At 40.6% G+C, this 25168-nt stretch overlaps 2 protein-coding genes across 3 annotated transcripts in view; one reads left to right on the top strand and one right to left on the bottom strand.

Moving 5' to 3' along the window:
* Window positions 1–246: 246 nt before the first annotated feature.
* On the bottom strand, window positions 247–4494 carry acot20 (acyl-CoA thioesterase 20). 2 transcript variants are annotated; one of them, XM_079348656.1, is made up of 4 exons: window positions 4469–4494; window positions 2799–3331; window positions 2500–2702; window positions 247–2281 (listed from the first exon to the last, which is right to left on the bottom strand). In XM_079348656.1, exons 2-4 carry the CDS (start codon window positions 3253–3255, stop codon window positions 1691–1693), a joined length of 1251 nt encoding a protein of 416 aa, XP_079204782.1. In that variant the 5' UTR covers window positions 3256–3331; window positions 4469–4494; the 3' UTR covers window positions 247–1690. The 2 variants fall into 2 exon arrangements, with proteins under 2 accessions (XP_079204782.1, XP_079204781.1); XM_079348655.1 differs by lacking the exon at window positions 4469–4494 and adding an exon at window positions 4188–4443.
* A 3095-nt stretch (window positions 4495–7589) lies between these two features.
* susd6 (sushi domain containing 6) overlaps window positions 7590–25168 on the top strand; it is a 30553-nt gene continuing 12974 nt past the window's right edge. The window contains exons 1-2 of the mRNA XM_079347832.1: window positions 7590–7864; window positions 14359–14529. Coding sequence (XP_079203958.1) covers window positions 14400–14529 — 130 coding nt within the window. The 5' untranslated portion in view covers window positions 7590–7864; window positions 14359–14399. The remainder of the gene's footprint in view (window positions 7865–14358; window positions 14530–25168) is intronic.

Raw genomic sequence — 25168 nt, forward strand, 5'->3', positions numbered from 1 at the left:
AAACAGCACTATGGACATTTTAATGAGCACGTTTGGCAATTCTTTGAAATGTTTTTGACTGAGTGAAATATTCCTGAAAACAAATATGATTATAGATTATAGATTATTATTAGATTATAAATCTAACAAACCCATAATGGTTTTGTTTGGTGAGTAACCTCCGATGAGATAATCCGAGGCACCTCTGATGGCCTCATTGCAGAGAAACAGCTAAAGATCAGAGCATAAACACAATACACTAACACATTGAATGATTCAGAAGATTTATTTGTAATGATGTTAACGTGTCAATACAGAAACAGTTCAATAAAACACTCTGGAGCAGATACAGAATTATTCAACTTTATGTGAAAAAAACAGGCATTCAAAGTTTGATCACGCCACCTGTATTGCGAACTCAAGTAGTCCTATTTGTTCAATATCCACAGCGTGCAGTACACTAAGAAACAACCAGGACTGACTCACAAATCAAAGTCTTGCCTTCACCATGTGGAGAAAAATGTGTTGATGAGATTTGATCCTTTTTGTATGTGACTTCAGGACAGACTAAGCAGACTTGCTTGTAAAATCCCAAAGAGAAAATCTAACATCATCAAAGTATAACTGACTTCCCTTTAAAAAGAAGCAACATGTAAAAGCCAAGTGTAGCTTTTGAACTTTGACTGGGGAATTAAACTGCAACAGTGAGACTAACACCCTTCTGTTTCACATGATTTCATCATGAAAGTTCTCCTCCTTTTTCTCTATCGTATCTATCGTATCTACTTGACACATCAATGGGTGTGGAAAGTCTGAGCTGCCACCAGAGGCCGACATTTACATTTAAAAACTCTCAGTGAGGAGTAAATCCCATAGGAGATGTCCCTGTGTGTTTGTATCTAAACACACTGCTTGCTTTAAGGGGAGGTTGTTTTTTTTGTTTTTTTTACATAAGTACAGGTTGTTGCCTACTTAATGTCACTGGGTCATATGTTATGAAATGATATAATTTGAATGTACAGATGGCACAGATTGCAAGACTCACTGCTCCTTTCTGCCAAGAAATGTTGTTCAATCCTGTCTATTTTCCAGCAGCATGTTTGTCCGAGTCCATGCTGATATAGCTGATAGGTGAGTTGAATTAAAAATCAGTAGCAGTCAAAAAGATAATTGATTCTTTCTTAAATCTTTCCAAGCATGAACAAAATAAAGAAAAGGGGCAAGGAGTCTATTTCTTAAGAGATGATTTTAGTTGTTCCCACTGATAATTGGCTGATTTCTACAACAACACATGAAGTTGTTATTGTGAGATATTTCATTTTGGCTGGCTGTGAAAGAAAGATGTCTTGTTTTAATCACAGTAGTGATGGCTGCATTACAGGAAAATGTCTCACTTCTGAGCCCCTGATGTGTTAGCTTACTGCCTTGCCCATGGTATGCTAAATTTAAACACAAGCTTAGCTTTTGATTTCTCCATTAAAGTCAACATATCTGCTGTGTGTAATAACTGAATAAAAGCTTTAATGTTATGTGACCCGTGGCACACTCACAGAGGTCAGTTATACTGAGTCAGCTTCAAGATTGGAATACCTTCAGCATCGTTATTAAACAATTAAATTCATTTAATTCATTTAGAACTAAAGGCAAAGTCAAGCAGAGCTGAGGATGTTCTTTTCTGAGACGTTTGATACACTTGATGCTGCGATGCTTGCTAACAAGTGCTCTTGTTGACTAAGTGGCTCTTGAAGAACTCCTGGACTCGTTCCCACAGATCCAGCTGAGCCTCCGAGTGGGCTTTTGGCTCCCCACCAAACACCACAGGCATCCCTACTGCTCCGTGAAACGCAGACGCACAATACGGCATGTGTGGCACTTCCAAAAAGTGTCCAGCTTTCGGGTATGACACCAGCTCGTAAGACTTTTTGCCCTGTTTTTTCAGCGTTTCGACAGCTTGCTCGGCAAAAAAAACGCTGTTCCAGTTGTGGTCGTCTCCAGAAACCGCAAACAAGAACTGACAGCTGGCACGTTCAATCATAAACAAAGACGCTCTGTTCTCCTCCAAAGACGGGTCTGGGAGGGCATCACGTATATCAAGCATGCCAGAGTCTAAGAATTTAATATTCTCTGTGAGAGGACAAAGTGGAGGTATGACCAGGTCTTTGTAGTGTATAGGAATCACAATGTTTGCATTGTAGGCATTAATACAGACAGTCGCAGAGATCCCCGAGAGGAGGGACGACATCGCCAAAGCAATACTACCACTGTGAGAGATCGATATGATGCCAATCCCAGGACCTTTGACCTGCAGGAAAAGAAAACACTGTGTTAATAATCACTATCAAATATGCTGCTTGGATATCTGACGAAACAGACAATATATAAATTCATTACAGCCATGTGTCAGTTTCAGAAAACACTTCACGTTTGGATAGCAATGAATTTTATATGAGCTATTATGAATGAAGTTTTGTATGTTATGTAAATACCGTCAGCTTTCCTGTTTGGATATTCAATACTTACGTCTGGTTGTCTTCTGAGATATGTTACAGCGTCTTCGAAATACTCCAAATCTAACTTTTCAGCTTTCTTTGGTAGATCCTTGTAGCCTAAATAGGCTAGTGCGAGCACAACAAAGCCTTTATTTGCCAGGAGGCTCGCTCTGGGCTCAGTAAGACCTCCACCAAATGTATACATATCCAGGATTCCAGGAAATGGACCCTTTCCTGGGAGATGAAAAGAGAGCGGTAACATTTCGAAGAAGACAACCCTCTATGCATCTTCATCAACTCCAATACACTGACTTATTAGACACAGCTTACCTGGCGGTATGAAGAGGACTCCTCGCAGTCTTCCCTCTTGCACAGGTATCCTTTTCATCCCTTCTGTCATGTACTCTCTCTCATTGGTTTCAGACGCTAGCAGCTCACCAGTGTCTCCACTAAGTGCTTCGATCTTTACCTGTGTTGGGCTGAGCACATTCTTCTTCAGGATTTTGCTGTGCGGAGTCTCTGGTGACAGTGACCAAAACAAACCCATGGGCTCCACTCCGGTGTAACTTCCTCCCAGAGAGGGTGCACGAGAGACGTCCACCTTCCCACCTTCATCAGCTCGGTAGAGGGCTGAAGCCTTAAATATCACCCCTCTGTCATCAACCAGTGTGGATCTCAATTCAACGGGTTTGTGAGGAGCGAGTCCATCCACTTTCACGTGCACCAGTTTATCAAAGAAACAGCGAACGCTGGGGAGAATTTTCACACGGATCTGTGAGCACGCCATTCCAGCTCTTCAGGATGAGAACACTGATTCTCTGTCCTCAGGCCTTTGGTTGAATATGACTACTTAACCATTGCATCTGTTGAGGAAATCATGAATACAATTATCTTAATTTCCACAAAAAATTGGGAATTGTGAAATGAATAGTTTCTAAAATGCAACTTCATTGAGAAGTGGACAATTATGGATACAGTGACAGAACATTATCAATAAGTGCATGCTGATGTTGCTAAATTGATTTCTAAAATACTTTTGAAATAATAATAATAATAATAATAATAATAATAATAGGAGCTTGTATCTGACTGCTTGTCTTCATCAATGACAACATAGCATGAGCAGTAACATAGAAAATTGAAATTCAATAAATTCCCGTCCCTATCTAATCAATAAATTAACCCTAATGGTTAGATAGACTTTTTTTTTCTTTCAGGCACCTATCTCTATGCAAAGTATACCCTTATTGAATCTACATGTTGCTCAGTAAATATTCAGGAAAATACTGAAATGAATCAAATTTAACTTCATGTGCAATCTATTGTTACATGTGCTGACAAATGCACTTTTAAATAAAAAAAACTACAGAATAAAAGAGAAATGCTGAAGATTTGAAACTGATGAAAAGGAGGTCATTCAGGGACACAACCATGTCTAACTGGGTGAAAGGTCGGCTAACCGAGTTTACCAGTTATCTAAATGAAAAAAGACCAACGACCAAAATTAACACCGCAGCCACGTGAAAGATAAAAGATAAAATGCTAAATGACGAATTTAATTGGTCTCTTTAGTAAAGCTTATCAAACGAACTTGCAATAGTGAAAGTGCGCAGCTTGTTTACCCTCTCTGCTTTGAACGCATTATAACTGTCTGAAAACTAAATAAACACAAATATGAAGTTTAATTCCCCTGAGGTAGGTGGTGACAAAAGCGCATACCTGTCAACGCATTGCTTCGTATTTATTGTTATTTTTATGGTGCGAAAGCCTTGGATCAAATGGGAACTTCCTTGTTGGGCGTAACGCGTAACCGCTTGGCTAATGCTGCGTCCATGTAGCGTCGGAAAAACGAGTTTCAGAGTTAGAAAATGCAAATTTGTTATTGGTGTCTTTCTTTTGCACTCTTTCCTTAAGCTTTGTTGTAACGTATTTCTGTGTTTATGTCTATGAAGCACTGTGAATTGCCTTGTGTCTGAATAGTGCTATATAAATAAACTTGCCTTTGCAACTTGCCTTACATGAAAGCCTGGAACAACAAGTCGGAAAATAATTAAATTGACAGTGCCCGACTTCCCTACATGACGTCAGAATCACCTGGGGAACAAAACATATTGTGTTAACATGATTTTGTTTCATTTATTTTGCGTGCTGTACCGCAACCTTTTACTCCAATATAATTAGTCGTAGGCTAGGTACATTTTACTGATCTCATTCGTAGCATCAACTGTGTTTTTTGTTTCTGTTGTTACAACATTTCAGACTTTACGACATGAAATCAATTTAACACACTGAAGTCTGAAGAACGATTTTCCATCACAGAAACCGAGCAGCACGTGAACGCATCAGATGCATAGAGGGTGGAGCTAGAAATATTGCAGTCCATTGATTGGTTGAAAGAACCGTTACCGTTGGCAAGAGGAAAAACAAACCGTGGCATGGTTACATTTCTGTAGATTTAGAGTGTGTTTACCAAGTTGTTTTTGTTTGTATTTTGTGAACAATGTCGGCGTGTAATACTGCTCCATTGACGACCTCCTTCGGGATCAATGGCGAGCAGGTGGTGCAAAAAGGACTGGACGTGGAGAAGAAGACGGACTCTGTCGGTAAGTGTTAGTTTTGCTATTAAAACATGTTTGCAAGGCTTGTTTGAGATCAATTCTAAAGACATGGGTGTGTGTCAGTTAAGAGTGTGACTGACTGTGTGATTAGTGTTAATGTGTATGGTAAGGGTGGGGATGGGGGCCTTAAGAATTTTTTTGGGAAACACAGCCTCAAAATAAGATTTTAAACTATAACTAGTTGAACTAATTGAACTGAATTGACAGCATTGACCACTTTAAGAATTGTGTTCACTGTAAGACCAGAGGCAGCCACAAGATGTCAGCAGTGGAACAAAGTATTTTTTAGACACTAGGAAAAGGCCAGCTGTCCCTCCTGTCCAAGACATTTTATTTTGATCTCCTTACACATTGAATGGATTTGATCTGGACTATGTCCTTGTGTTATTGACTTGAACACAGTAAGACAAGAACAGGACATGAGCAGAATTTCATCGACACCACATGTCCCCCCCAATGGAATAGAACATTTGATTAGATGCTGGACCACCTTGCTGCATATATTTTCATATTAATGAGCAAAATTGTAGGACACTTGGCTCAGCTCCTTCTTGTTTATCTCCGGAGTATCCATCTCTTGTCCTTTGAGAGATTCTTTTCAGGACTCAATGACATGTCAAGGGCTCCAGCAGGACTTTTATCCTATTAATCATGGGTTGGAGAGTGCCAGGATTTCAAGAACTCTTTAAACAGGAAGGCATCTTCACAATGAGAGAGAATGTAAGAGGACTTGTTTATACCATTCAGGAGGAATTAAGACAGGAAGTGGGTGAAGGGGAGGTCAGGAGAGCGCCAGAACTTTACTGGAATTTGAGAAAGCGAAAGTAAAAGTGGATTTAATGGCATTTATGTGGAATCAATTACCTTGGAAATATATCTTAGTCAGGGTTTACTGATGAAATTAAATGTTCAGTCATTGTTTCTGGGACCTAAATGTTCCTCCTACTAACAGCTGTTGCATGATTCACTGGAGCTGAGCTTTGTTCAAAGCAGTACAATCATAACAACAGAGACTAATTATTTGGATCACGATTTGGAGCACAATAGAAGACATATTCAGGAGAAGAAAAATTATTACAACCATTTTCTAGACCAAACATCCTTACCATCCAATGATTTTTACCCTCACATCACAGTTACATTTCTCAATGAAAACCTTTATTTGGATGCCATGGCTGCCCTGTATTTTTCATGAGAGCAGAAAATCAATAATTCATTTGCTGTAGAAAAACTTCTCCATATATGTGGATGACATGATTGATTTAATGTTTTCCAGTCTCTAGCTTAAAGTAAGAGATGTTTGTGGATACTTTACAAGCTGCCTCCTTTGATGTTTCTTTGCAAGGTTGCAGTGCAGCATGAACTGTGGTTTGATGGTTTGGTATGAAGAGACAGCTCACTTTGTCTCCACTTTGAGTAAATGAAAGTGATATTTTCTCCCACACATACTGTCTGTCTGAAAACAAAAAACAATACAGCACGACTGTATGTTATATATCAAGTCCCATGCCCACATTCACATAATGTGCCAATGTATTCATTCCCTTTGGGTAAAACAACTTCTCAGGCATGTGTAGATCTAATGCATATGCATGGTGTGATAATGTAGTCTCTCCAGCTGCAGCGGCAACAAAGACAATTCTTAACAGAGGATAATGAAACACCATAGCAGAGGAACCAGAGTAGACTTTATGTCAACTGTCAGAGACAAGAGCAATAAAGTCATGCTCAAACCTGTTAAATGGTAAAACTAGTGGGGCTGAAAAGTCATCATTTTAGTAGGTTTTGATTTGGTTTATTGAAAACATTCAACTATGAATAAGGCCTATATAAAGCCTATATATTTAATTGTAGACCTCAGTGAAACAATAATGAGTTTAGCGCTTAGAGTCTGACAAAAAAGGAAGCAACAAAGGCATATAGCAGGATAATGAATGGCTCATAATGCAAGCATTCATATCTCAAACTAAAAGTTGACTATGAACCATCGTTTCAATTGTTTAATATTTACCACTTTTAGCATATAGGCCTACATGTCAGATCCTGATTCCTTTTTTATTGGCTCGTTAATTTCTTAGGATATTGTTCTTAACTTAGAATAATATTTGAAATTACAGTTTGGTAATGGAACAGATCATATGTGAGCATACAATAACAAAGATAATAACATCTGCAACAACGATATTTTGTTAGTGGTTAATGCAAATAAGTCTGATATCAAACAATTCTTTGTTAAATTGCATTTTGTTATTATAACACCGTGGCATCTCGTTCAGCCAATATACAATTTTCCCATAAAACTGCAAGTGTCTGGTGAAAAATCATTTACAATTTAACGATCACATTTTGGTAGATACATTTGCACATTATTGTATATCTCTGGTTATTTGTTTTATTTTTATTTTTTCTTTGTCCATTCTTTTGTTTCCTCACCAAAATGAACTGCTTTTATTTTGAAGTAGTCCCCCTTGTGGTTGCCTTGACAGATTAGGATCCGCCCTTCCAACCGGGGTAGTCATGGAGACCGCGCGAGAGCGAGGCAGCTGCTGGTAGAGTTCTCACAGTGAGTGTTTCCGCACACCTAGAAGAAAGAGCCTGCGAGCAGACCGGGGGACAAGGAAGCAGCAGGGCAGCTCTTACGGAACCTAGACGACGAAAACATATATATTTTTTTGTATAATTCCCCCACATTCTGGTTTTGGGTGTCTACATTGCTCGGCCGTGAATGCCTCCACTGTGAAACGTCGAGAGGAGGGCTCGCTGGTAACCTTTACGTTGGTGAGTCCTTTTTTTTTTTTCGCAAGCTAAGCACAGATACGCCACTACGAGACCTCTTGTTCCGCCTTCCTCTTACCCTACATTTATACTTGTATTATTACATATTGAAAAACGTAAGTACACGTAGTTGTCAACGTTTGGGTAAGATTTATTAATTTATTAATGTGAATTACGAGTTGTCACTTTTGTTGTGTTGTGTCAACAAACGGCGTCTGTACGTGACCGTTGACGTACATCTGTTTACATTACTTAAATATTTCTGACAGGTTTTTCAACATAGCCTTTCTTGCCAATGCGTTTGAATACTTAATTAAACAGACAACCGACTGGGTTAGGCAGTTTTTTCTTGTCTCTTAACAGTTAACAGCTGTAGCTTTACTGTATAGTTACACTTTGTTCAACATTGTGAGCAATAATTAAAATAACGCAGCTATTAACGATATACAACAACGAGATGAGGAACTTAAACATCTGTTCGCTGTTCGTGCTGATCTTTTACTTTGTAAGAATGAGGTTTGGTCTTTGTTTTTGTCCTAGTGTGTGTGTGTGTGTGTGTGTGTGTGTGTGTGTGTGTGTGTGTGTGTTCCTGGCAGCCCACCACTGTCTTTGTTTAAATAGCTCACAGTACAGTTGCACGTGTCGAAGCGTGTGACTCCGCTTCAGAGCTGCTATGAAGGCAGATGAACACGTTTGATAGGACTTGCTGTGTTATTGCGTTTTAGGATCTCCCTGCCCTGCGAAGATACTCCTCAACATTGTCATTTCCCACTCCCTCGCTAATGTCGCAATAAAAGTTGGCGTCGTTTCCTGTTTGCTCGGAAAGGGTTGTAAAGGTCAGTTATACTGACCGAAAGCATTGCAAGAGTCTGGGGACATTTATTGTAAGCTGTTGACTATTATCATGACAGAGAGCAGAGATCTATGAAGCCCTGTATGTAGGGACTAATGTGCAGTCTAAGCAGATCGCTCTATACAACGCCATAACATTCATGGCCAATGTTTACATCAAGTGGTGAGTCACATGTTGTTTTGGAAGATAGGATCCTGCACTGTGTGAGGGAATAGACACTGTGATATGTCAGGGTTTGCCACTGTCCAGACTCCAAACCATGACAGCTATCCCTGTTTTGTAGTAACCTTGATTTTAACTGGATTTCTGTTAACCTTGATGGTAACAGACAATCCTGTCAGGCTTTCTGTCCATTACCTTTTTTACAAAACGGTTGAATTTGATCCTCTTTAGGCTTACTGTTGTTTTTTAATTAAATCCTCAACAGTGAGATTTATCCATATTGGGCAACCCCTAAGGGTGTTTTCTCTTATTAACAAAATATAAACCACACACTGAAAGAGAACATTGTCTCTGTCAGTGTGGGCTTCTTTGTCAAGCAATATCTAAAAACGGGCCGATTATGTTCCTTTTACTCCGTTATTTCACCTCTTTATCCCGAGAAATCCAGCCGTGAATATTGATGGCAATCACGGCATTGTAATTGCTTCAGTGAGTTGATTTGCTTGCTGGTTATGTCTCCTTAAATTGTTATGAGTTTTTGAATATCATCGCAATTGTGAGATGTTGATATGAAATTTTTAAAAGTGTGACAATCACCAGTTCACTGTTCATTTTTTGACTTGACTTGTTTTGTTTTCACACATTGCACACATACGGAGGAGCTAGCAGATATACAATGAGCAGCTATGGTGGTTCTCAATTTAAAAAGCCCTTGTGTAGCCAAAGTGTTTTTTTACTTCAAGTCTAGCGTTTAAAATCTTTTTTCTGTTTGACAACAACGCTCAGAGAAAACATCTTGTGAGGACAGATAAGTACACTGCATTTGACTGGAATCCTACATTAAGCTTTCTCTAGCTCTCACCACTGTCAACATGACAGCGTTTCTCTCTTTTTTTTAGTGTTTCCCCTAACACTTCTTGTGTTCCTACTTCTTTCTCTCTTTAATCTTTCCTTTTTCTTATTCTCCCCTCACTCTTTCTGCCTCAGTCCTTGCTATGGTACAGAGGGATGCCCGGGCACTGTGGGGCTAAATACTACATAATACTGTATAACAAAGGCTCCTTTCTGTGCTGCCATGCAGAGCCTCATCTCTGGGTTCCCTCTGCAGGCCCAGACGGGCTCCAACAACCGCAGTAGCATTGGGGCCTATTGGGTGGAAATCTCCTCCCGGCTGTTTCTTTGGCACACTGAGTGCTCTCTGTTCCCGGACACATGCCTGCACTGCTGCTCTCCTTGGCTCTCTTTGCATTCCAGGAGCCCTGGGCAGCTGAAAAACTGCAGTCGCAGCCTGCTGGCTGGCTGGTTGTCTCAGTGGTGTCTGAAGTGAAGACTTGCACGGTTTATCTGAGGTGGAAGACTAAACAGACACCGTTTTGCACTTTCATTGTACAGTAGGCTGAAATATGGCCAACACATTTGACAGAGCACATCGGTAATGTTGTCGTTGCAGAACTGCAACAAATCATTTTTATGATCATGCTCATTTAGAAGTCATTTTCAGCTTGCTTGTCCAGCCAACAGGTTAAATTGCAAACGTACTTAGTTTGCAGTGATATTAAACAGCATAGCAGGATTTCAAACATAAGAGCTGTCATCAAAACGTTTAGCAGCTGTGCTTCCTCACACTCGCTATTAAATTGATAATCAAAACTAAATGATCGAACAGTCATTTGAATTGTACTTTTACTTGATTGACTGTGAAGTCTGTTGGTGCTCTTTCCAAAGAAAACAAAAAGCACTTTTCCATTAAGTATTTCATGTACAGGGATAGGTCTAGACTCTGTCTTAGCAAATAATTCATGATTTTAAGTGACTGCATTTAATCTTCATTGTTATTTTGCACACTGCCTTAAATGACTTAAGAAACTCGAGAGCAGCAGTGTTCTAGTTGCAGCAGATTTAACTTCTTAAACTGGAATAGTACCATTCTCTATTGTGGCGTTAATCTGACCATGAGTTGCAGATTTGGGACTTTATTCAGACTACTCTTCGATTTTTAAAATTTTCGGCGGATGGCTAGTCTTGTCTCTTTCTGCTCTTGCAGTCTAAAATGCTTTTTCCTTATTGGGCTGGAACAAAGCCATCGAACTGCTGAGCGTATCCCAACTAAATAATTTGCCACACATCGTAGACATTAATTCTTCATACACCTTTCTTGAGGCGGCGCGTCTTTTCTGAGACTGACACTCTTCAATTATTAAAAGCAATCCCAACAACACAGAGCTTTTGAAACAAGGAAGTGGTCTGGTTCTTTTGTACTGTATTATGTCAGGTTGTGTTTTCTCTTTTTGCTACACCTTTTTTTGTTAAGAATGACATTCTTCCTGTCGTTTCATACTTTATAAAATCAGATCTGCTAACCAAGTCATTCGAGATGTTGTTTGCGGTCTGAGTGTTTCATGTATAAATCTCAGTAGTCTTTCAAGTTCAGTCAAATTAGCCTCATTCTGTAAGCGATCTCCTTTCTGTCTCCATCATAGAAGAGCGCTTATACTGCAGTAGCGGCATTTTTTAATGTGATTTTGCTTAATTTTAAACTTCAATTAGATTTTGGAACATGCACTAGTCGACTCTTCACACAGTCTTTATGCACTGTCACCTGGCCACATACAGGAACTGCTTGTTCTTGTGGTTTGATGTCAGATTTGTTCCAGTGATGAGAAATCTGTTCTCTTGAAGTTCAAAATAGCACCACAGTCTTTTATGTAATGTGTGGAAGGCTCAGTGTCTTTGGCGATGTTTGACAGGACAACATAATTGGAAGAAATAAAGTTGACATTTATTTGGAGCCTTTCTGTGAAATTTGCTGTCAAACTGCCCACTGGGTTATTAATCAGCCATGAAGGTGCATTAAAAAAGAGCTGCAAGAAATTCTGCTCTTGTGCCATCTAATTGGAAAGCTGTTTATTTTGCTGTATATTTTGGGATACCTTAGCACAAACTTAATGACTTTCTCATTTGTCAGACATTCTGGTGTGAAAGCAATTAAGCTAATGCTGCTTAAGTTTTCACTTTGCAGACGTACTGATGGGTCGATACTCTGCCCTCCGCTCTCTCAGGAGGTCAGCTACGTTATAAAAGCCATCCCAAGTGCTTATTTACATCCCAACAAGTGCCTTTGACACGTGTTTGTTGTTGTCCTATGTTTGACTTTTGTTCCACTTTGTTATTTCTGAGATGTTCATCTGGGAAAAACATCTTTACCAAGGGCCTATCTATAAACACGGATTTAACACCAGTGCTCTGATCTCAACATAGACAAATGAGAAAGCGTCTATGGATCAAATGACTGGCACAGGTTCCCTGCATGTGTTTTTGACTGTATGCCCTTTGGCTCAATGCGGTACCCAAACTGTTCTGCCAAAACCAGCTTACGTCACTCTTTCCCACTGGCCTGTGCTGCATGCAGGTATGATTTTCCATCCTGTTCTTTTGGGCATCAGAAAGGTGGCAAGCTGTGTGGGACCCTGCTGTGTGTGTGCTGAAGAATTTGGGCAATAAAATGTCCCGATTTTAGGATTACAAATGTACACCAGGGTAATATTGTAAATGTAAGAGGTTTTTTTTATTTTTTTACATTTGCATGAATCCATTTTGCATGTAGCCATAATATCTTTCAGCATTAAATATTTAGGCTTTAACTTCATATTATTTCAGTCTGTTGATTATTGCCTCCTTTAATTAATCATTTGGTTCACATTGTAAAATCAATGGTCAGTTATAATAATTTCTTTTAATTGACTAGTTTATTCCATAGACTGTTCGGTGTCAGTTCAACAGAGAGCGTACACCATGTTTCTGTGTGCATGTTTACAGTAACTCCCCGCATCACAATAGTTCTGGGTCATCTGAGGCAGTGCCAGTGTCCACGCAGCAGATCTGCAATCAAATTGCCGGCTCTCTAAGTGCAGCCATGCCATTACTGTAGCCATTAGCTCAGCAGCCTTCTGTAACTGTAATGGGCCCCTTGGCCTCTCTTGAGGATATGCTGCACGCCAGCAAGCGAGTTCGTTGCAAAAATGCAACTATTGCTACTTCATCCCAACCTCTCTGCAGAAACATACTAAAGACTATATGCACCTGCATCTCATTTATGTAGTGATAGTGTACGGTCATGATATCCCCCAAAAACTACCTAAACCTTTGAGGAAGTTAGTAAAGTGGGTATATAGACAGAGATTTGTGCAGTTATACTGGCTGTGTTTGTGGACGTATGACTGCATTTCTATCCTTAATGACGTTTAATGTGTCTCACAATAACTCTTTATATCCTCCTTTTTTTCTCTTCTGTCATGTAACTGATCTAGGAATGCAGCGTTTGATTAAGCTTTTGTCTTTTTTGGTGATATTTTGCAGAAACTCAAAACAGATACCACTTATTGATACACACTCAGACAAATTGAGCAACCACAATTTTGCAGTTCTAAATTGTGAAGGCATATCACAAGCTACTGTATCCTGGGCATATACGTGACTAAATACTGGAGGTATTCCTGTAAGTTACACTTAATTGTGATCTTTATAATAAATCCATCAAGCTCCAGTCATTTGAACAATTTGCAGCATATGGCAGAGAAGTGTTAGAGCTGAGCTGATGGTGTGGCATCTGTTTATCACTCAACTGTAAAGTACACTGCCCTTACTGTTATTACATTTTAATAACTACTTTTTGACAAGTCTCTGCTGCAGAGTTTTTAATGAATATCTCTAAATGTACAAACATACAGATAGTTAACACAAGCTGATATGCCACAATGTCCAAAAAAACAGAACTAAGAATGTTTTAATATTATTGTTTTGATGAAGTCACAGTAAAATGAATCTTCTCTCCTGCATAAACTATGGATTTGAACAAAGGCTGCACATCACGTGTTATCACTGCTTTAGATTTTCCACTGACTCTCTCCCTCTCTTTCCCTCGCTCTCACATGCATAGCCTCGTTCACCCTAATACTGCTTCCTCACCATCAGCCGGGATCTGTTTCTGTGTTACATCATCTACAGCTGAGCTGGGTATGGAGGCCTGTTTACTTAGTTCAGTCTTAGAGGTAACGCCAAATGTACGGATGGAGGAAAGATCAGAGGAACTTTCCGGGTGATGCTGCTACCAGTGGTTTTTGAGGATGTAGAACTGTAAACTACTCCATCTGTGTGGAGTCTAGTTTTAAATAGAAGGATGCAGTTTAAGGAACTAAAGGATCTTTTTATGCCGTATCCTTCTCAGAAAACCAACTTCTACTTAATGACCTGCAGGAAATTCAGATTAAAATTCTGAAATGTTGCAACAAGGGAAATGTGTTCCACCTTGTGGCCTTTCCCCTCTCTCCTTCTCTTGTAGCACTCACAGCTCTCTCCCTCGATTCCCTCCTGTCGCTCTGTGTTGCTTTTGGTTACGTAATCCACGCTCAGTGTTGGTAGTAATCCTTGCTCTCCCTCCCTCCCCCTCTTTCTATCCCTTTCCCTCCCTATGTGGCCTGGACAGGTTAAGCCGTAGAGGACTCTCGCTGGTCGCTGGAGGAAAAGATGTGCGATGGAATGGTAGCGTTTCAGACGAGAGCCCTGTCCTCTTCCTCTTCTTCTCCTCGAGCCCACAGGCTGGCTGCCTCCGCGCTTCTCCTCCTCTTCACCCTGCTCCCTCATGGTCACGCATCAGGTAAGACACACATACTGTATATTTGTTTTTATCTTTGTGTCTCTACTCCCACATGATGCACATCGACTAATCCGCCATCTTCACCTGTCTCTCGTGAATTGAGTGAGGTTATTTTCCCCTCATCTTGCAGGTCACTTAGATTAAATTGGCTTCTTTCACAGTTGCCTCGGTCAGGTTGCTCTCTCTCTCTCTCTGAGCAGCAGCTGAGAGCTCGATCCCGCCCACTCTGTGAAACCATTCACTGCCCTAATGAGTCACAACAGTTTTCCTCCACTATTGAGTGAAACAGAGAGATGGTGTTGTCTGCGGTCACATCGCTGTCATAAGGTTTTAATCAGCCGTGACATTTCGAGTCCTCTGAGAGCTTTTAGCATGGTTAGTCGGCTTTGGTTTTTATCTGACGGTCGGTGACGTGTCACAGTTTCAAATTTAATTTAGCCAAATTGTTGACTTTCAACATAGGCCATACATGTATTTATCAACTTGACAAAGAAAAAAATACAATGTAGGTGACATGTACTCTCTGAACCCCTTTTCTTGTGCCAGGCTGCCAGCCTTCCTCTCACATTAGCCCTCAATGATCCTGTCCCTTCCCCCCCAAACAAACACACACTACCTACACACATGCACTACCCACACACACACACACACATCACTCGCATGGCCAGCTTGTGAAATGTGCCAGATGTCCTTGCCACAGAGAGGAGGCGGCCTGTGTATGTGTGAATAAGCAAATGTGTTTGTGTGTGTGTGTGTGTGTGTGTGTGTGTGTGTGTGTGTGTGTGTGTGTGTGTGTGTGTGTGTGTGTGTGTGTGTGTGTGTGTGTGTGTGTGTGTGTGTGTGGTGGTTTCAACCCTTGGTTGTGTTTAAACGTTAATTGATTTTCTCTCTAAAAAAAATCTAGTGTGTGTGTTGGAAGGAGTATCTATTGAGAAAGAGAGAGAAATGGGCGGTTGGATTCATCTGGTCCTAGTGTATCGCCTCTGTCTTTGCTCTGTGTGTCTTATGTAATACACATGATTCATGTAGAGCCCAGAGGGGCTGGTATCACGCTCACGTTCTTCATCCAACATACACACACACACACACACACACACACTGCCTACCAAATACCACGTTGTTGTGGCCTTAAATCCCCAGCCCACGTGCTGTGTGTGTACTGTATTTTTGTGTGTTTGCACTCTAGATACTCATCTCATACATTGTCGTTGTACATTTAACGTAAGGTTAAGTTTGTGACAGGAATTTTGCAGGTCAGTGCATCAAAGATGGACCTTGTTATGTACTCTCTGTGATAATCTGCAGATTTAAGGCTGGCTGATGGAAAAGGACAAGTAGTTCTATCGGCTCCAACACTTTGACTGTTTTCGACTGGCTTGTTTTAAAACAGTTCTGAACTGTGTGGTATTTTTAAGCCTATTCCGCACTCACTGCTTGAAGATAACATACAATTAAGCTATTTCTTTTGTTTAAACCTGACCGCTCCCGTGTCCAAACACGCAATGGAACATTCTAGACAGTATTTTGATTGAACTGATGATAGTACAAAGGTTATTTTGAGGCGTTGTCATCGCTGCTTATTTCTTGCACGATAGCTTCCTCATTGCACACAATGCAGTGTTCATGCTGACTCACAGGCCAAGGGTTCTGGCTCTTTAGAATGATGTACAGCACTCGATTGTTGCTCTTTTGCATTCTATAAATGCATCGTAATAAGTCCAAGGTATTGCGTATGCTCAGGTTTCTAGGCAAACTCTGCCCCTGCATGTTAAGGATGAGTGAGTGTATCAGTTGTTGGACCTGATTCAAGTCAAGCCCTTTAGCATGAAGTGTAGTATTTAATTCCGCAAAAGCAGCTTGCATTGAATAATGAAAGATATCAGCTCCTTGGTAACAGAATTAACAGAAAAAATGTTCATGCATTTAGATTTATCAAGATGATGAAACTTTAATACTTATCGCTTTTGCTTCATCGGTCATCGGATACAACAGTTATGATCATGCTAATAAAGCCGACATATGAGCATTTTCAGAATCAAAACATGAACTTAAATCTATATTAGACATAGTAATGTAAGGTGAGACATTTGTTTTACAGCTTTACAGTCATCATATCATCAGAGCGTCTGTTCTGTTCACGGCCCTCCTCTTCCCGCCTGCTCACCATACATAATTCACATAGGTAATCCTGCGGCGTGTTCCATGGCTGGAGATTGCTCATGAGATTTTTCATGAATACGAAATGTCATCAGTGCTGACAGGCTTATTCCAGACTCATACAAATAACAGTGTGTGGTATGAATAGAAATGAATACTAGAAAATATAGTGTAAAGTATTTGCATACGAGAGAAGAGGCTCAAAACAAAAGAGACCAGAATACAAGACAGAGCAGCAACAACCCTGTTTTTGTTTAGGGTTATGTGCCATCAGTCTTTTGTGGATATTACCTTAATAGGACATACGACCTTTGGGCGAACAAGATTGAGACACAAGGTTGTGGTCTCTGCCACAACTTTTGCTTTCATTAACAAAAAAAAAAGAAAACGCTCCGTGTTCTCTGTGAAAGGTCAGGACAACAATTTTCTTGTATCCGTTAATACGCTTCTTTAGGAAGTAGTCACAAAGCCTTTTGGGCCAATCTATTTTTAGAAGCAATCATGGTCCAAGTCATGTCTTTTTTATCTGTCGTTCAGCTGTTCCTTGTAAACAAGATTACCAGCTGGGTATCTGCTTTGCTAATGTAAAAGGCTTCCTCAAATTTGTGTTTGTGATTACTGTGTATGATTACATTTGTGTTTGTCATTTAGGACATTCTGCCAAAAGTAGCAACATGCTTAACACAACATCCTCTGCATTCAAGCAGGGTGCCAATAAACAAACACAATGACAAAGCAGCACCTTGGGTTTTGTATACGCAGTCTGAGGGATTTTTCAGGGCACAGTGTGAATATCGCTAGTTTCATGTCTTTTTCTGAGTCAATCTTACATCCCTCTAATGTGGGCTGTATGGAGCTCAGTTCCTAATATGGTGTCAATTCCTTACAGTGAGCCTTTGTGGTTTGTTTCACAGGAAGTCGACCTAGACAGTGAGTCATAACTGAAGAGTAAAGATGGCAACACAGAGCGTCAAAGGGTCTATTCACACTGTAACATGCTGTGTTTTCTGCTCTAACAGTGTCAGGAGGCAGCAAGGGTCAGTCCATCCTTGTGGGCCACTTAAACAGATAAACGATGCGCTCTGAAAAAAAACCCCTTTGTGTTTTGAAGTTGAGTTAAAGCTGAACAGGAAAGTGCCAACAAGGACCAGAAGTCTCCCACAAACAAGCCTGCTGTGTGCTCTGTGTGGTGTTGACGTTTATGTACGTTCATGTGTGAGAACGGGAAATGGCACTTTCCTCGGCCTGGATGAAAAGCAAAGTCACAGGGGCAAAGCAAATAGCACGGGGAAAAAAGGCTGGGAGAGCAAGTAAGGACCGGAGAGCTGACTTTCTGATTTCCTCTGTGATCTTTTTTTGTTTTTTGTTTTTTTATGATTGATTGTTCAACATGAATACACATTTCCTCACCTGATGAAGGCATTGCACTGACAAGGTCCCGTTGTTTTTGGCATGTCTCACAATCAGTGTGCAGGACCCACCACAAGGACACAAGAATGCTTTCTCGAAAGTCAAGTTGCTCCAGGAAAAAAGATTTGACAACTCCCTGTTCCTCTGTAATAACAGAGTATAGGCTCTCGTGGCTAGCATAGCGTCATCGCTCTGACCACAGAGGAAAATATCTGAATGAGCCATGCCCTTCTTTTTCTTTAAACAGCTGTGGGCTATGAAACGTGTTGCTTGCTGTTGCCATTTAAAACGTGTGTGTGTCCGCAAAACTTCAGAGTGTGGAACTTTCCTTTCACAGTTTGTTAGATGGGATCCCAAACATTAGGGGACGGGGGGAGGAGGGACAATCAGCCCAGTGCAATTAACTGTTCAGAATTGTCCCCCGAAGACCTTTTAGCAAGACGGTTTGCAGACGTGCAGGAGTAAAGCAATATGTTGGCAACTGGCTCCCTTCTGAAATGTGAGAACAAAGAGGGCTTTCAGGGGGGTGTTGGAAGCCACAGGCTAAACCACAGCAAGCTGTAGCTCAGCTAGATCACCAGTCTGCAATTAGGATTTCTAACTCCGTTTGTGTGTATTTGTCTGTGCGCATGTGTGTGTGGCTGGGTATATTGAGCACAGCCCCTGTTCTATTATGTCTGTGTTCTTGTTTCTCTCTCCCTTTCTCTCTCTTTAGGGTCCAGCCATTAGCCAGGTGAGACTAGAGCCTATTAGCAGCAGTCTGGTCCAATCCATCAGCCCTTTCTCTTTCATTACCTGTGTGTTTATCACTCGAGCCATCACTCTCTGCTCTCACCCTTTGTCATTTAACAGCTCTTTCACCCAATCAAACCCCAAAGGGAAACTTTAAACGCTTCAGCAGACACACAAAAAAAACACTCCATGGAAACAGATACAGCAGTGGGGACAGGCCATGCAAGAACACTTCATTCACTTTAAACAGTTGACCAGACAGCTCCATTACTTTGTGCAGATCATTTTGATTGTTGGTAGAACAGACGCATATCCTGCAAACACTTAAAGTATGTGGTTTTACATTGTTTGTCTCCTATCCCATGTTATATTCTCTGACGTAAATGTCATTTTTTTTTGTCATTTAGATGCATTTTTGAATATTCGGTGTGCTGACTAGAAATTTGCCAGTGAAAACATTGGGATTGTCTCCAATATGGCCTTAAATCCTTATCAGGTATACTGTATACAAGTATACCAGGCAATGCATCGATTCTGTACCTCTAATTTGTCAGCCCTCAAAAGATGTTTCTTCTTGCTGTGACACATTTTGGCTGTTTACGAGAGGCAATCAACTGATTACAGGCAAGCAATGATGTTACTTCAGCCAACAACAAAAGCACAATGCTGGCACATAATCTCATGTCAATTGAAGCTGCAGTCTTCAATTGACATTTGTTTTCCCATCACGTACAAAGTTAAAATATTTGACAATCAGTAAAAACACCAATTATATTTCTTATTCTATACTTATTCTGTGTCTTCAGAAGGGAGTTGAGCTGCTGCTTATATTAGCTTAGCATGTTTCTTGCAGCTCAGGTTTTTAAATTCAGGAGTCAATTATTGTCTGAACCACGTCACACAACAATGAGAGCAATCATATTCAATCCTTACAGGATAACTAGCATTTAATGGCTGTTTAAAATGTTTATTTGTGTACTGCTTTGAAGGGTTACTCCATATCTGCACATACTCAGGTAAAGATGTCTGAAGTGGTATCAGGAAGGAAAAGAGGTGTTTGAACATTTATTCGGCTGGCCACCATCAAGTTATTGGTTTATTGCTCACATGTTCTGTTTAGTCAAGGTTAATGCATACAGAAAGCAGAGTGTGTTAGCACTGACAGCACCAGACACACATTCAAATCTGATCATGTGCAAAGTATAAGAAAGCTGCTTTCTTTAACGAACCTCTACGTGTTACACTTTTATGAACATGCTGGAGATGTCATGTTAAACACGATGCAGCCATTATTAAAAACTGTGTTTAACTTTGTTTTGTTCAAAGCTTTGTTTTTCCGGGAGTCTCTCCAGAACTTGAGGATTATTATAAAACTACATTAAGGCTGGGGAGAGAAGAGGCAGTTTGCAAATTGTTTTCCAGTTTGTGTGTGGTTGTGTGAAGCAGCAGGCAGTCATAATGATTTCCAAAGGGCCTCATCTGAGGGACCAGCCTGCTGAGTAGAGGACATCTCTGACTAATGAGCTGCTAAATATATCCCCCAGTCGCTCCTGTCTTCTGTTGCCTTTGCTTCTGTTTTTTTCTTTCCGTCTATAATTCATATATTTTCTGAAGTATTTCTCTTTTCTTTTGTGAATTCTTTTTTATCTACTTCTCATGTTTGTTTGTTTTCATTTGCATTGTCAAGCCAAAGTATAAATTCACGTTCATCTTGTTTTAATCTCTGTTCTGCCTGTTCTGCCTCCTTTCTTCATCTGTTTTGTCCCCCCCCCTCTCTCCTTGTGTCTGCACTTCCTCTTGTGTGTGAGTGTTTTTCAGGCCCACTGAAACAGTGTGGGCTGTTCTTTTTTTTTTTTTTTCATTACACCGTTAGTCAACAGTACAATCCTGTTCAAACAAGTTCATCATCATACCCATAAGCTAGCGTCCTACACACTGATGCTGAATGTGCCAACAGTTGAGACATCCATGCTGTGACAGACTGTGAGCAACTGTGTCAGATCTTATGACGCATGTACAGCATGGATGCTGCTGTGAGGCGAAAAGATGAAATCTTAATGACAAGTTGAAGGGTTTTTTTTTCTTAGATCTTTGGCAAAATATTAACTACAAACTTATCTGCTGACAAAAACACATTAGCATCCTAATCTTGCTTGTCGAACAAATAATAAATGTGTTTACCAATGGTGACCAAAAAGGCAGCACTTCCTTGCTGTTTCAAAATAAAGCTTTGCAGTTGTGTGTTGGCTCTTATTGTGAAGCAGCAGCAGCAGCAGTAAATGTTACTCTTCAAACAGCAATTACAACACAAAGCCACCGACATTCTCAGGCCAGTCAGCAGCTACTTCAGCGCTCACAGCTGAATGTCTAGCTGCCTGTACGGCCATCAGTTAAGCACAAAAGCTTGTTCGATCTGATGTGTTTGGACTGAAATATCAGCAGTCAATACAGTCATCACCTGCTGGGCATCCACAGTGAAGAACACAGTTGAAAAGCAGTCATTCATGCCTCAACTCGCTGTAGCAGACACTTGAAATGTGAAATAATTTACTGCATCTAGCCAAATTTGTTAAATTCTGCATGTACCTTTATTTTTACCTTTCACTCATCCAGAACTTTACAATTTACTAGACATTGTTAAAGCAAGTAGGCAACTTGTATAGAGGCAGCAAAATAATAAGCACTTCCTCGGAGGGACTTGCATACAGTACATTGAGCTTCGTAGAGAGGCCGGGCTGTGCATGTGCTATCCTGCAGCATGACTGTTGTTTGTGGTCAGAGGAAGGAAGAAGGTGTACATCTGTTTCCTTAACTTGGTGCATTTCAGAAGAAATGGATCCATCAATGCTGATGTGAATCAAATACATCTTTTAAATATTTATGTGTAGCTTTAGATGAGTTGAGTGTAAATAAGCATGTCCCTAGTTCTCTGACTCAGCTTCATTTCCATTTTCACTGTGACTACATCCTTCATTCTCATTTTAGCCGGCAGGATGTTCTAATTAACATTGAATATTTCCTGTCTACTTCCCATTATTTCCTGTTTTTGTTTTGTTCTGTCTGGTCCCGTCTCTCAAAGCGTAACCAGTCCATTAGATGGAGTGTTGAGATGTTTAGTGCCCAGTTGGCTTAGCTCCACTCGAATGCCCTCTGTCCTTATTACATCATCGCTAAACAACTCCCTGTAGCAAACAGCAGCCAAAAGGTCTTTGTACAGGCTACGCAGGAGTCCATTTGGATAATTGTGTCAGGATTTATGAGGAGCGCGCTTGTCTCTGAGTGTCTTAACCATATTTTATAATATGTATGCGTGTAAATCTGTACTTTTATAAATTAATCTCTGAATTTAAGTTCAATTTGGAAATAATGACACAAAAAGACATGCCAACATAGACTGTGTTACAGACAGACTGTCTATAATTATGATTAACAAGAAAATACATTTATGGTTTCAGTGTTTATCCAACCATTACAAATTGTCTTTAACAGCTTGTGTGTGTATGTGTGTGCTGAATTCAACGTCATTACCAAAAGTTGTCAGCATGGTTTGAGTCACAGTCCTTTAAAAGGCGGCCATAAAATTCAGATGTGACTGTCTTGTGCTGTATTTGATGAATCAAGGCGTGAACAGCTCTCCGCAGCATCAATTTAAAACACAGTTTTTTCCCCTTTGATTTTTAATTGTACTCTGCTTGGTTTCTAACCCTCACACTATAACAACTTACTGAGAGGTGTCGGGGATCTTTCTGTACTCTTGATGTTGGCTGCAGGCCCATCAAGGCGAGTTTCATATCTGTGTTTGTGTCTACAAACTGCCTGCTGTGTTGGAGGTCTAGCCGGTAATATAAACAGTACTTTGTATCTTCCTCATCATGATAACAGTAGTTTGTTGGTAGCTCTCTCTCTCATAATTCTTTCATATGCATTCAAAACAGGCAGCTATCATTTCAACCCACCTTTGGGATTGTATTGTGTGAAGCACTGTGTGGCATTTACTTTTTGTTAAAAGTAGCATACAGTATGATATGATTCATCGATTGAACAAACTAAGTGAAATCTCCATGTGTGTTATATGCGTGGTGAAATTTGATCATCAACCTGCTAAAGATTTTTTTTTTCTCAATCAAAGGTCAGTTGGACTTTATTGGGGTGATGACATACACTCACTGTGACAGTGCCATTTGAAGGCAGGATATGTAAGCCTCGTTTCCATAACCCTAACCCAAATAAAGGATCTGTTCCAACATCCAACTTTTTGCTCCCCTTTTGCTGGGGTGCCAAGTTTAACGATCCGACCATAAAGGGTTGGAGCTCGACACTCTGCAGTCTGTAAATTGGTTGAAAGAATTGTCATGTGATTCAAAACGTGCCACATTTAAACATCTTGTGGATTTCAAGAGATCAATAACAAAACTGTTTTTGTTTGTTGCCACTAATGTCAGCACTTAGCTCCGCCCCATGGACGACCTATGAGGTGCAGACTTCTGCTGGACATCCTCCACTGATGACCTTCGTTTGCTGTGTCAGGCTTTTCTTCTTCTGTGAATTTATTAGCAGACTACACTTTGTCACAGTGCTTTGTCACTATGTTACGTAGTTGTTGCAGCTATCGCCATCTCGTTAACACCTCGACAACCAAGTAAAGGTACACTTGTCTTTGGAAACACAAGCACGATCAGTGTTTAGTCTGTAAATGCAGTTGTGTTAGTCTCTCTAGGTACATCCAAATAATAATGTATCTCATGTAACAGAATTTGACACCTGTTCTCTTCATCACGACTGCTCCATTAAAGTTGATTCCCTCTAAAGCAGTGGTGTTGTCTGAAGTTCAGGACATTCTGTGCTTCGCAGTGAACCGGGCAACCAAACAACTTCAGTTGCCTGTTAAATAAAGAGGAATAGCAAGCCTTAGGTTGGACTTTGTATCTTTGCAGTTTTATTGGCCCCAACAGATTTAACTGCCTTCACAAGTACTTCCAACATATCAGTGTGTGAGCTCCTGGTAAGCAGTGTTGGGATAATCTCCCTGACTTTCACCTTCAACAAAGGTCCCAGGCTCAGCTCTCATACCGCTGCTGGCTTACAAGTCTGGGCTGCTGAAACGTGATCAGCCCACAGTGTGTGTGTGTGTGTGTGTGTGTGTGTGTGTGTGTGTGTGTGTGTGTGTGTGTGTGTGTGTGTGTGTGTGTGTGTGTGTGTGTGTGTGTGTGTGTGTGTGTGTGTGTGTGTGTGTGTGTGTGTGTGTGTGTGTGTGTGTGTGTGTGTGTGTGTGTGTGTGTGTGTGTGTGTGTGTGTGTGTGTGTGTCTGAACATGTGCACGTGTGTGTAGGAGGGGTCCCACACACTCTTTTGTTGTCCTCTGAAAGCTGAGGACCAGGAATGTCTGCCTTCCAGCTGTCCTCAGCGGTGATAGCAGAGTAGGGGGGAGCTCTCGGTTGGCCTTCACGAGCATCCACCCATCTGTTACACTAGGGCAGAGTGTGTGTATGTGTATGCTTGTATCTAGGGTTAGTAAGAGGGTCAAACAATGGGGCTCCCCCTTACCATCACCCACTTTGGCCTCACATGCATATTTAACCCTTCAAATGCAAAGTTGTCTGTTGTCCTATTCAGAGGCACGCTGCTTAAATCAGCTATTGTCCCTCCTCCCTAAGTGAGAGGGCACAATGGGGTGTAATAGCGGCACACGTGGCTTGCTAAATGCATTTCAACAGCAGGAGAGGAATGGGACAGAGGATGTATCAGCCTGTTTGGAGACTTCCCTCACCCTGCGAGTGTGCGTGTGCGTGTGTGTGTGTGTGTGTGTGCAGCAGCGTGTGTGTTTGTTTCCGTGTGTTGCAGCTGCAGGAAGAGGTGTGACAAGTCGATGGCTGAGTTCTCTAGAAATTCTCTATTTGGAAAGCCACAGCTGTTTGACTCATGTCTTCTGACGAATATCCTGTTTTGTTTTGGGTTTTTTTGAAGAAAAAACATTGTTGGTCTTGGCAGCTTTATGCGATTTGAATACTAGTTTGCTTCTAAGGAGTCTATGTAGTCTACATGCACCGATCCACTTTTTTTTTCAGTTCAGCTCTGATGTGGTACATTTGTACCCATAGTGATTCTGCTAATTGTAAATTGTATTTAATGGTGTTTTTGTTGTTGTTTTTATTAACTTTAGGCAACAAAATGCTGAAGTGAACCCAGCCAGCATTGCATTTCTTATTGGAAGAGCAAATAAAAATTCAACTGTCCCCCCCAAAAATATTTTAATTGACAAACAGGTAGCAGCAACAACACAGACTGTTAAATGACAAAAAAATTAACTGAAGTGCAGGAATTATATTTTTATCATATAGAA

This window comes from Symphodus melops, assembly GCF_947650265.1.
Source record: "Symphodus melops genome assembly, chromosome: 1".
NCBI classification, from domain to species: Eukaryota; Metazoa; Chordata; class Actinopteri; order Labriformes; family Labridae; genus Symphodus; species Symphodus melops.

Excerpts from the sequence above, each read along its gene's own strand:
- acot20 (XM_079348656.1), bottom strand. The coding sequence starts at position 3,255 with ATGGCGTGCTCACAGATCCGTGTGAAAATTCTCCCCAGCGTTCGCTGT. Across the intron at positions 2,703-2,798 it reads AGTCCTCTTCATACCGCCAG|GAAAGGGTCCATTTCCTGGA; the intron begins GTAAGCTGTGTC and ends TTCATCTCCCAG. Across the intron at positions 2,282-2,499 it reads ATCTCAGAAGACAACCAGAC|GTCAAAGGTCCTGGGATTGG; the intron begins GTAAGTATTGAA and ends CTTTTCCTGCAG.